The sequence below is a fragment of the Euprymna scolopes genome, chromosome 38 (assembly GCF_053919585.1).
Source record: "Euprymna scolopes isolate OS-2025 chromosome 38, ASM5391958v1, whole genome shotgun sequence".
Lineage (NCBI taxonomy): Eukaryota > Metazoa > Mollusca > Cephalopoda > Sepiida > Sepiolidae > Euprymna > Euprymna scolopes.
In genome coordinates this window covers 8149057-8162296 of record NC_136519.1, presented here as the reverse complement: position 1 = coordinate 8162296, position 13240 = coordinate 8149057, and the positions used below count along the sequence as shown (strand labels likewise).

At 39.8% G+C, this 13240-nt stretch overlaps 1 protein-coding gene across 3 annotated transcripts in view; it reads left to right on the top strand.

Moving 5' to 3' along the window:
* Positions 1-13240, top strand: part of LOC145263060 (proton-transporting V-type ATPase complex assembly regulator TMEM9-like) — a 54490-nt gene that overhangs the window by 29190 nt on the left and 12060 nt on the right. For 2 of the 3 annotated variants that reach the window (XM_080119913.1, XM_080119910.1), the window contains exon 4: positions 7331-7453. In XM_080119913.1, the coding sequence (XP_079976039.1) occupies positions 7331-7453 (123 nt within the window). Of the gene's footprint in view, positions 1-7330; positions 7463-13240 lie in introns of all 3 variants that reach the window. The other variant, XM_080119911.1, reaches the window with a different exon arrangement.

The following is a 13240-nucleotide window of genomic DNA, read 5'->3' as shown; positions in this document are numbered from 1 at the left end:
CTGGCAGCCCTTAGCTCCAACCCTGCACGTGAGGCGGCTCCGGGGTGATGGTCGCTGGATGGCTGGGACTGGAACTGCAGCCTCCTTCGGCAGCTCCCAGGGTGACTGGGCGGCCCTTTTCAGGATCCACACCGCCCACCCTGAATTGGGAGGGGTCTAGAAAAGGTGACCCAAACAAGTGTCTGTTCCACTCTCCACGGACAGGTAGCCGAGCCTCGTCGTGGCAACCCATACCTCGGTCCTAATAATACTAAGAAGCTAATAATTGGCACTTGGAATGTGCGTACTCTTCTCGACCTTGACAACAACTCAAGACCTAAACGGAGAACAGCTCTAATTGCATATGAATTAAAGAAGTACAACATCGACATCGCTGCTCTCAATGAAACCCGATTCTCGGATGAGGGCTCCCTCACCGAGTCAGGAGAGGGATACACCTTCTTCTGGAAGGGCCTGGATAGAGGTGCTCCTCGCATCCATGGAGTTGCCTTTGCCATCAAGACCAGGCTACTCAACAGCATTCCCCAGAGCCCAACGGGTCACAATGAGAGGCTAATAACTTGGCGTATCCCCTTATCAAATAAACGTCACGCTACCCTAGTCAACGTGTATGCACCAACCCTAGATTCAGCTGATGAATTGAAAGACCAATTTTATGCCCAACTCCATGAGATCATGCTGACAATCCCCAAAGAAGATAAGATCATTCTCCTTGGGGACTTCAATTCAAGAGTGGGCAGCAGTCACCATCTTTGGGAGAGAGTGCTAGGGCGTCATGGAGTTGGAAAATGTAACGATAATGGGTTGCGTCTTTTAACATTCTGCTCCCAACATAATCTGTCCATCACAAATACCATGTTCCAGCTCCAAAACAAATTTAAGACCACCTGGATGCATCCTAGGTCCAAAATTTGGCACCTACTTGACTATGTTATTGTAAGACGTAATGACATGAAAGATGTGAGAATCACCAGAGCCATGAGAGGAGCAGATGGGTGGACAGATCATCGCCTTGTCCGCTCTATTTTCCTTCTTAAGATCCGGCCTCCAGCTCGCCGTCAAGCTCCCAGAAAACATCTTGACCTCAAAGCTCTCAACAACATTACAACACGAGCTGCTCTACAAAACGAACTGGCTGAATGTCTTACCTTACCAACTCCTGCAGCAGATCCCATAACAACAGCTTTCTTAACTGAAAAATGGGAAAGCATCTGTGAAGTCCTCCTCAATACTGCCAAGGACATTTTGGGATTCTCAAGAAGAAAACATAGAGACTGGTTTGACGAGCAGTCTGATGGAATTCATCAACTAATTGAAGAAAAAAATCGGCAACAGCAAGCAGTGACTGCAAATCCAACTCCAGCATCACGTGACAAGCTAGCCGAGATTCGGTCAAAAGTCCAACAGGAAATCCGAAGAATGCAAAATGAATGGTGGACCAATCTTGCAACTGAGATCCAAGGTTTAGCTGATATGGGGGACCAACATCAATTTTATAATGCCCTTAAGACAGCCTATGGGCCAAAGAACAATAGCCTCTGCCCAGTCCGTAGTGCTGATGGCTCCATACTCTATACTGAGAAGACTGCCATACTCAATCGGTGGGCTGAACACTACCAAGACTTACTGAACAGGCAGAACCCTATCGACCCTACTTTTCTTGACCATCTTCCTGACCTTCCTGTAATTCAAGAACTGGATGTAATACCAACTATCCATGAAGTTAGCCTTGCAGTTAACAACCTCAAGAATAATAAAGCCACTGGCCCTGATGGCATACCAGCTGAGCTTCTTAAGCATGGCGGAGATGCCATTACCACTTGTCTCCATAACATCATCCAAGATGTCTGGGAGTCAGGCTGCTGCCCACAACAATGGAAGGATGCAGATATCATCAGCATATATAAAAAGAAAGGTGACAGAAATATTTGTGGCAATAGTCGAGGCATTTCCCTCCTGTCAACCTCAGGGAAAGTTGTCACTAGAATTTTACTGTCTCGTATCATCCAACACATTGTCAATCAAGTCTTACCTGAATCGCAGTGTGGCTTCAGACAGGAGTGCAGCACGATTGACATGGTTTTTGTTGCAAGACAGCTCCAGGAGAAAAGCGTCGAGCAACACCAAAATCTATGGTTTTTGTAGATCTTGCCAAGGCCTTTGACACTGTGAACCGTCCTTTGCTCTGGGAGGTACTCGTCAAATTTGGCTGCCCACCAATATTCCTGGGTGTCCTGAAGGCTTTCCATAATGGATCTATGGCTCGCGTCTCCAGTTCAGGACTAAAATCTGAGCCCTTCCTGGTAGAATCGGGTGTGAAGCAGGGATGCGTCATTGCGCCCGTCTTGTTTAATCTTTTTCTTGCTGCGGTTTCCAATGTTGCCAAACAGCAAATCCATCCTGCTGGTGGGATCCGCCTCTCATACCGGCTGGATGGCAACCTCTTCAATCTGTGTCGCCTCCATGCCAGATCACGTGTGACAGAAGAAGCAATCCATGAATTGCAATACGCTGACGACACAGCTCTGGTGAGCTCATCTGAAGAGGGTCTTCAGCGCACCATCAACACTATCTCCAACATTTACTCCCGAGCTGGTCTAGCCATCAACATCAACAAAACAGAGGCACTTAACATATGTGAACACCGTCAGGAACCACCAATGTTCACAATCAACCATCAGCCACTGAAAAACACTCAAGAGTTTACTTATCTTGGCTCAGTGCTCACTGACTCCTGTGACCTAACAAGTGAGGTCCAACGGCGCATTGGTCTGGCTGCTGCAGCCTTTGGTAGACTCTCGCACAGAGTTTTTATGAACCGTAACCTCACCACCACCACCACCAAGGTTTCTGTCTATAGAGCAATCTGTCTCTCCATCCTCTTGTATGGCAGCGAGTCATGGGTGCCTTATAGACGCCACCTGAAAAAGCTAGAAGCATTTCATACCAACTGCTTACAGCGTATACTAGGTTTAAAATGGTGGCACAGGGTGCCACACAATGAGATACGCAGGCGCACTCAAATGGACCCACTTGAAATAATTCTAACTAATAGACAACTTAGGTGGCTTGGTCACACCATCCGGATGCCAGCAGAAAGGCTCCCACGCAAGGTCCTCTACGGGGAACTTGCAGAGGGCAGACGCAACCCTGGGGGTCCACGTAAACGTTTCAAGGACCAACTAAAAACATCATTGAAAAAGTGTGGCATAGAATCCAACGCCATCGAACATGCTGCTGCTGATCGGAGAAAATGGCGAAACATCTGCCAAGAGGGCTTGGAAACTTTCACCTCCACCTATAACGACCGAGCAGAGCGTAGAAGACACCAAAGGCACGCGGCGCAGCGGGCAGACGGCATCTTCCCTTGTGCTGCCTGCGGCCGTGTATGCAATTCACGAATTGGACTCCACAGTCACCAGCGAGTGCATCAGGTGTAATCTATCTGGGACTGTTAGGCATGGTGCAACGTCATCGTCGTCAGCGACGGACTACTGAAGAGATGTTATGTAGGCATGTATGTTTATCTGAGTTGGATGTTATGTAGGCATGTATGTTTATCCGAGTTGTATGTTATGTAGGCATGTATGTTTATCCGAGTTGTATGTTATGTAGGCATGTATGTTTATCCGAGTTGTATGTTATGTAGGCATGTATGTTTATCCGAGTTGTATGTTATGTAGGCATGTATGTTTATCCGAGTTGTATGTTATTTAGGCATGTATGTTTATCCGAGTTGTATGTTATGTAGGCATGTATGTTTATCCGAGTTGTATGTTATGTAGGCATGTATGTTTATCCGAGTTGTATGTTATGTAGGCATGTATGTTTATCCGAGTTGTATGTTATGTAGGCATGTATGTTTATCCGAGTTATATGTTATGTAGGTATGTATGTTTATCCGAGTTGTATGTTATGTAGGTATGTATGTTTATCCGAGTTGGATGTTATGTAGGTATGTATGTTTATCCGAGTTGGATGTTATGTAGGTATGTATGTTTATCTGAGTTGGATGTTATGTAGGTATGTATGTTTATCTGAGTTGTATGTTATGTAGGCATGTATGTTTATCTGAGTTGTATGTTATGTAGGTATGTATGTTTATCCGAGTTGTATGTTATGTAGGCATGTATGTTTATTATTATTAGCAGGATCCAAATAACAATTACTAAGCCATTGCTTTGCTTGAATAGTATTTCTTCCCATCAGAAAGCAATGCTTTGTCAACACATGAAATTCATGTATATCTATTGTTTTAAAAACCTGCAACAATAACTTCATTTAAATAACTATAATTTGTAAACTAAATATCTGATTTGGCTCAAATTTTGATGTATGCCATTTGAAGGTTAGTACTTTATGAAAATCATGTACATTTTTTTTTTTTTTTTCGCACCATTTATATATAAAGTCTGGAACTAAGCAATTGGGTCCCCATCTACATCTTCTGCCGAGGTCGTATTCATCACTTGCCATCAACTTATCTCAATCTGTTCTAAACCACACACTGTGATGTTCTCCAAACCAGAACCTGCATTCCATTGTGTCCGACTCAAAACTGCCATTCACTGTAAATGTTGTCAACTGTCACAAATTGTCTCTATCACAAAACTCATTGCCACTCTTAAAACTAAATCTAAAATATATTAATCAAGTTCCTGTTACTGCCACATCTTGATTAAAAATCCTATTTTAGCTTTCTTTTGTGTGCATTGCTTTACAACTTCCTATAACTTTGTTCTGCTGATAAATTTATTTCCTCTTTTTTTGTTATTTTTATTTTGGTCCCTCGATTTATTGGAGAGAGACCTATGTTTTCAGTGGCGTCCGTGCATCCGTTTATCTGGACGATTGCCAGATAAATGTCCATTAGTTTTTCATGAAATTTTGCTACAAATTGTATTTCATTAAATAGATGTGCACAGTAAAAAAAATTTTTTTTGCAAAAATTGCCAGGGTCAAATGAGGTCAAAAATGCCTCACAATGTCCAAAAATTACACTTTGTGCCCCATAACTTTTGATCGATCGATTAGATTTTTCTGGAACTTGGCCAAAATATGGAGCCCATTGTTCTTAATTTAAATCCAGTATGGGTGACCCTGGCAAAATTCTGTTTCACGTCCCCGGAGACTTTTAGTGCTTTTTGTGGCTCTTTTTTTTTATATTTTTCAACAAAAACTTAATGTGTTTAACTATATAGTGGTTTTTCATGGTGGTCAACTTAAACATACATATGTTAAGGCCTGAAACTGCACCGTTATCCATTTACATTGGGATTCGGCATCCCCAGGGGCTCAAAAGAGGTCAAAAATGCCCCAAAATGGCCAAAAATGACACTTTTTGCCCCATAGTGTTTGATCCATCCATTAGTTTTTCCTGAAACTTGACGAAAATGTGGAGGCCATTGTTCGTAATATAAATTCAGTATGGGTGACCCTGGCAAAATTCTGGTTCACATCCCTCCGGGACTTCTAGGGCTAAAAAAAACGTGTTTTGGAGCTCTTTTTTCATATTACTCAAAAACTTGATATGTATGTCTATATAGTGGTTTTCCATGGTGCTGAATTCAAATATACATGTCTTAAGGTGTGAAACTGCACCGTTTGTCCATTTTCACTGGGATTAGGTGTTCCCAGGAGCTCAAAATGGGTTACAAATGCCTCAAAATTGCAAAAAATGACACTTTTTACCCCATAACTTTTGCCCCATCCATTAGATTTTTCTGAAATTTGGCGAAAATGTGAAGGCAACGTTGGCCCTTCACACTTTCACATTCATCATTTCTTCACCATTTTTTGTGATGTCATCTCACATGCAGTACAAGAAAGGGGGGGGCACGCATGCACGGCTTGTTTTTTAATTTTTTTTTGCTTTCTAACACTTGGGCAGGCTGGTGGGAAGAGAGGACACTGTTCGTATCACAATAACATTATTTCTTAATCGTTGGGATTTAAAAAATAAAATCATGGTGAATAAGACATTGAGGTTCTTATTTAGAATTCAACCTAATTAATAAAGCAAAAGTACTGGAAAATCTTGTATTTATGTACCTGTCACTGAACGAAAATGTCATATTCTAAAAATTATGTAAATTGATAAAGTATTTCTTTATATTAAGAAAATAATTTTTAAACAATTAATGGGAAATTCTTAGCATTACAAGACTGATCTCACAAGTTTTAATTATTGTAGACTTATATGTTTCATCCATTTTTTTTTTTTTTTGCAGAGCAATCCCTTTTTGCTTACTCATAAAATGTGACTAAGAAGAGTTAAAAATAAAACTATTCAATCAATTTACATAATTTTTAGAATATGACATCTTTGTTCCATGAATGGGTACATATATCAAAGATTTTTCTGCATTTTATTTTTTGTTTAGTAATTGACATACAGAGTGGAACGTTAAAATTGTTGCCCTAGCAAACACGATTCCATTTCCGTTTGATGAAAACCGGTTTTCTTTTTTTGTTGCAGACCATCTACTATTTGACCAGTTGTGTACAAATTCCAAGAGTGATAGGAGCCTTCTATCATATCTGAAAGTGACACAATGTTCAACAAGCGAGATGGGAGATGCGCCGCTGTACAACTCATGCTCTGTACCGATCCAAGTTATGACAACAGGACCATTGCCAGCACCCTCAAAATGACAATCCGGGTAACAGGGACATGCCTAGGGTGATGAAAACAAAGTTCCTGGTCACGGTTATGATCTTTGGTGTGGTTTCAAGTGAGGGCCACATCATGCCACCTCGCATCTTCGAAGTTGGCTTGAAAGTCAACACCAAAGTTTACCTGGATGTGGTGATCTGTTACAATCAGGTGACTGCTGGCAGACCCTGTGTGCATCAGCAAGACTCAGCGCCAGCCCACAAATCCAAAGAGACTCGTGCTTGGCTTCAGAAGGAGTACCCTTCTCTCACTGAGCCCTCTCCCCCGACCTGAACCTGCTGAACTACTTTGTTTGGTCAAACATCACCAACATGACCTCCTACAACACCAAAGCTAGCCTAATCGCTACCATCTGCCAAGTATTCGCTGAGCTCCCGCCAGTGCTTAAGGAAAAGGCATTCTCCCAGTTCTGGACCCATATCGAAGCGTTGATTGAAGCTGAAGACAGCTATATTGAATAAATGTCAGTTCTACTACATGATCAAGTTACTTGAATTGATTTTTTTTCAATAAAAGCTTAAAAATAAAGCTGTAATATTGTTTTCTCTAGGGGGGCAATTTTATCGTTCCACCGTGTAGTTTTCGTTACAGACTTATTCAATGTTAATTCTAACAATTCAGTTATTTTCAACTCATTTTTTGTTTCTCTTCCAGATCATGGTCACAATTATCATTTGTATTGTGTCGCTGCTCTTTGTCTACATGGTATTCTTACTGTGCTTGGACCCGTTACTTGTGAAGAAGCCCGGACGTTACACCGAGCAGACAAATGAGGAGGTGAATTTGGTAAACACTATGGCAGCTAATACTGAGGCCTTTTTCTTCTTACTAACTCCCTTCACTCTGCTATGGGGGAGCGTGGGGGCTGTCAGTGATCCAAAGAATGAGGTTGGAACAAACCTCGAGCACTTCTTTGTGCTTTCTTTGGTGTTAGTACTGTGATGGTCCAACAGCCCTTGTCTACTTTTGCTCCGGATTCACTGGTCAAAAATCGCACAAAGTTTATCATGTGCATTTGTCTAATTAGAAGCAAATGATCATTGGGTGGATGTTGGCAACCTTCATGTCATGCTTCTTTTGAGTATCTGGTTCTAAAGAAAGAATTGCTGAAAATAATGGCAACACCTGAATGAAAAGTCAGCTAAGAAAATAGCTGATTCATACGAAATATATATCTAGTTAGTCAAAACGGCAGGAGTGGGGTCATCATGCACTCAAGGTTTTCGACACGTATTTCCTCTGATGCATTCAATGCATCTGTCTCTAACCAAATCCCAAACCAACACCACCAACATCACAGAGACTCTTCTTAAAAGTAGACTTTGCTGGTTTGGTCACATTAATCAATGCTCTGAGGAAGAATTTATCTGCAAGCTGGTAGCTCCAATTGCACCCGGCAGCTAGAAGAAGCGTAAAGATAGTCAACTGAAATCTTGGACAGAGTTGGTGGCCTCTGCATTTTTGATGATTGTCGCTGAAACTGGAAATGATGTGTACCAATGGCTCTGGTACTGATCAGCAGGGCTGGAGCATCTTGATACGAAATGCGGTGAACTCGTTTGCAACCATCACAACCTATCCTGAGTGAATTCCATTACGATAGTGTATGAGGGGGGGTATGTTTCTAGAAGAAAAAGTGTCTGACATTGATGAAAGATCATGATCGTGATGATGATGTAACGAAGGTATAATTATGTTATTCAGATTATTTTTCCCCTTTTCTTTAGAAATGGAGGGAAGAAGACAAGTAGCCACAGCATTAACAATATAGACGATAAAACTGGAAAACTTAGTTCAACTCCATTGCGTTAACTTATGTCAATTTTACTGCAGTAATGTATGTATGCATAATCACACTGGTTCCCATTAAATTACTGAAGTTAAGCAACGTTGAGCTTGACGAGTACAAAATAAGTGACCATTTAGAAATATTAGGTCCTGTATGCTATCTCCCCAAACTGGGATAAAAATGCTGACTCGGGCCTACATTTAAATTTCTATTCTCCATAAGCTGCCCAATGCTAGACGAATACCATAAAAAATAGTAATTCCAGTTGTTTGATTAATTTGCGACTTCCCTCTAGTTATGAGTAAAGAAAAAAAAATGATTCTAAAAAAAAAAGTTGATATGCCATAATACAGATAAGAAACTTTAGTGGGACTTCATATTGCGATTCTTTTAGAAGTACAACTATCAAAGGTCAACCTTCTTCTGTTCCTCTTAAAATTCACACTAACCTCCACTTCTTCGATTTCCTCTTCCCTTTACTCCTCGTGTACTTTATTTTTTTGTTTGTGATTCCTTTCAAAGCCACCATTCGCCCATGAATGGAGTATTGTCGCCACATCTGGGTTAGTGCATCTACCACAGTCTCTCACTCTTGAACAGGGTCCAAAAGAGTCTCCAATCTAATAGGTTCCGCTTTGTTAACTAAGCTCTAACCCCTGTCCCACTGCCGTTATGTTGTATCCCTGTGCCTATTTTATAAATATTTAATGGAATGTGCTGATGAACTCGTTACACTTGTGCTCCCTCGACGTACATATCCCCGACAAACCTGCTTAGCAACAAAATCTCACCCCTTCATTGTTTTCATTTCCTTCTTCCTCTCATCTGTCAACCTCATCGAAATAATCTCATCGAAATAACCTCAGCCAAATAAATGAATGAAATACTTTGAACTCTTATTTTTTTAAAGACACTTCTATTCCCTGTGCGTGCTTTCCATTCTGCATAACAAATTTATACACGGCTGTCACCGACTAGCAGGAATACATTATCTGCTGTTCATGCCGTCACGTCTTTACCCACTCCACTCTCTCTGTCTTACTACCCTGCTACTATCTCCACGTAACGTCACCAGTCCTGTAACCTCCTACTGCTCCTCTCTCTATTTCACTGCAGAACTGTTGTCTACGTGACGTCGCTGCACGTTATGGTAGACGAGACTGTTTTTGTAGTAATCAGTATAATCTCACAACACTCCAAATTATTCAGTTTGATTTATTAAACCCCCTCCTCTATATCGACTAAAAAAAAAAGGTACAAACCATACATTACAGATTTAAAAACAAGTTTATTTAAAAAAAAAAAACAATTATACTAAAATATTGGTGCTTCTATAGAATAGTAATATTTTAAACCAGCACATTTCAGGTGAAAACATTATTACGTACTTACGTGTCATGTCATTATGAAAAATGATCCAATAGAAAAAATAATTACAAGTAAAAAAAAAAATCCCTGATTCTACTTTTACTTTTTCTTGCTCATCTGCCTCTATTCTAAATTCGTAGCAGCTGGCTGACATCAGTGGACCATTTTTTTTTCTACCAAAATGGTCATTAATAATGTTTTTGTTTTTTTTAACATATTTCAAACTAATATAAATTATTGCACAGGAAAAATAATTAAAAACAAAAATCATTTTTCTTATTTCAAATTATTTAATCAAGAAACACTCGTCTAGCTGAAAACACTATCAATAATTCCCCCCACTCTTTATCTGTGCCTAAACCTAAACGTAGATTCCATGAACAAAGCTTCTTTCTGAGAACTGCACGCCTGTGGAATTGTCTTCCATTTTCCTGCTTTCCGGCTGACTACAATATGGTTGTGTTCAAGTCTAACGTAAATAAGTTCTTGATGAGCCGTTCCATATAAGTTATCACATTTACCAAATTTTCATTACTAATGATTAGTATTTGTCCAATTTCTACTGTACACTCTTTAACCCTTATCCTTGAGTGGCCTCTTGGCCTTGATAATGTGGTGATGCCTGTGTAAAAAAAAAAAAGTAAAAATTCCATTTTTTACCTAATTATTAAATTTAAAAAGTTATTCTAGTAAATTACCTTACAATATAATAAATGAAAACATTTTAAAACTTGAAAATGCTATGAAAAAAAAACCTCAGCTTTTTAAATTTAGTAATCAAGTAAAAAATGAAATTTTTACTTGATTAAATAATTTGAAATATTAAAAATGAATTTTAATTTAATTATTTTTAATGTGCAGTAATTTATATCAGTTGATGACTAAATTTAAAAGGCTAGGGTTTTTTTTTTTTTTTTTGCAACATTGAGTTTGGTTAATACCAGATGGGAGATCATTTGAAAATACCAAGTGCTGTATGTAGGAGGACGTCAACACTTCTGGTAACTTCTGCATCCGCCTGGCCTCTAGTGGTTTTGACCCTGTCCTGCTAATAGATCAGGTTGGTTGGGACAAGAAAGTGAGGGTGCCCTGCACAAACCAGCTTTACTTTAAACAAACTCCCAGCACGAGTCACCTGTTATCTCTACAATGATCAGATGGTCTTTGTCATTTTAACAGACAAACCACTTTATAGCCATCTTGAGTCTGCATTCCATTTCAAAAAGGTGAAGCAGTATTTTTTCTTTTTTTTTACTCGCGTTCACCCCCAAAAAGGCAAACTGTTATTTGAACGTAAAGGGACTACTATTTGGGACCTTGCTTAGGAAAGATGAACAAGATGTTGGTTTACATTACATTTAAACTTCTGCGTATCAGTACAGTCAGGGAAGCAGGCAGCAGGAAAGGAATTCCAAAGTCTAGCTGTTTGAAGGAAGAAACTACTAGAATAGAAAGCTTTCTGGCATTTAAGAACCTCAACAGTGAAGGAGTGTGATTTTGCTGCTAAGCAGGTTTGTCAGGAGTATGTACATAAAGGGGGCACAAGTGCAACAAGTTCATCAGAGCACATTCCATTAAAATATTTGTAAAACAGGCACAGAGATACAACATTGCGGCGATGGGACAGAGGTTGAAGCTTAGTTGACAAAGTGGAACCTATTAGATTGAAGACTCTTCTTTGGACCCTATTCAAGAGAGAAAGACTAGTGGTAGATGCACTAGCAGATGTGCCAACAATACTCCATACATGGGTGAATGGTGATCTTGTAGAAGTACAGAATACTCTCAGGTGTGAGTAGTCTTCTAGCACGATGGAGGGAACCCACTTTCTTTGCAGCAGCCTTCACAATGTCCTCAATGTAATTGTTCCAGGTAATATTTCTTTTGTATGTTAAGCCGAATAGTTTGAAGGAACAATTCTCAGGTAGGGAGTTATTTGTCATGAATATCGGTGGTTGGAGAGGCATCTTGTAATTGTTAAAGGAGAGCAGCTTAATCTTACCAGCATTAAATGTTACCATCCATTTACGGACCCATTCCACTATGGTCTGAAGGTCATTTTCTAACTATCCTGCCATCTCGGACAAAATGTTTACAGGGAGGTCTTTGATGAATATCAGAAATAATAGTGGTCCAAGGATCAAACTCTGAGGCACTCCTGCATTAATGTTATGCTGTTTGGGATATTTGTCCATCAATGACAACCTGAATGGTCCTATTGTCTAAGAAGGATCTAATATTTAGTATTCGTCCAGTTATATCATATGATTTAACTTTCATTAGCAGCCCTTCGTGTCAGACTTTGTCAAAGATCTTGAATATATCAAGGACTACAGCCCTGGTTTTGCCCGCCTTATCCAGTGCATGGTATATGCGTTCAGAGATGACTTAAAATATCTGCAGTAGAACGACATTGCCAAAATCCATTCTGTTTGTCGGAGATTAGCTTTTGCAAGATGGTGGACGAGTGCTTGATTGATTAAAATCTTAAAACTTTTAGCTAAGAGTAGGAGGAGACTGGTAGGTTGGAAAATTCATCTCAATTTCTGATAGTTTTTGTTGGCAATAAAAAATCGAGAGAGTCAGTACTTTCATCAGAATTCTTGTACACTGGTACCACAGAGACAGTTTTCTAACTATTAGGGAAGCAAGATTCAGCAAGGCATTTGTTGTAGAGTTTGGAAAGTATGGAGCTAGTTCAGCTGAGCATTTCTTACTTAGTAGAGCAGGGATGAGATTGGGCCCACCACAGTTTCAGGGAACTTAGTCTTCATGATGTGCAGGGTTAGTGCGGGGTTTTGTGTTAGTCATCTGTTCTCGTAGGTTTGGATGGTGAGTAATTGACCCTTGTTACTCTTGTGTGAGGAGTAGTGAACATCCTTGTTCCATGCTCGCTTAGTTGTCACTCCAACATCCATCTCTCTCACCAAATCCCTATTGCCTTGCCTGCATCTTGCCTGCTGTGATCCTTCCTATTAGACACTGCTTCCACATTCTCCATTGCAATTCTCCAGCTCGCATCTCTAGGCATTCAAGTAGCACCCTGCTTCAGTTAAGATTGGGAAATTAGTATGAGGTTCATACCTCCCCAGGTTGAAAAATTCATCTTAATTTCTGATATTTTTTGTTGTTAACCACTCCTGTTTCTGTTAAGAAACATTTTCTGTATCCATTATTCTAATTGGTTAATCTGTTGCATGAATTAACCAATGAAAATCACTGTTAAAATCCAGCAACATTAATTATATATTAGATTATATACGGTTTTGTTTTAGGGATTGGCTGAATTAAAGGATGTTGGTGGAAATATGCACTCTACCAAGTGCAATTCTAGTTTTTATTTTAAATTGCTTGGAAAAGGGTTATTTTTGTTTGTTTATTGGATTTTGTAAAAAAAAAAATTGAAA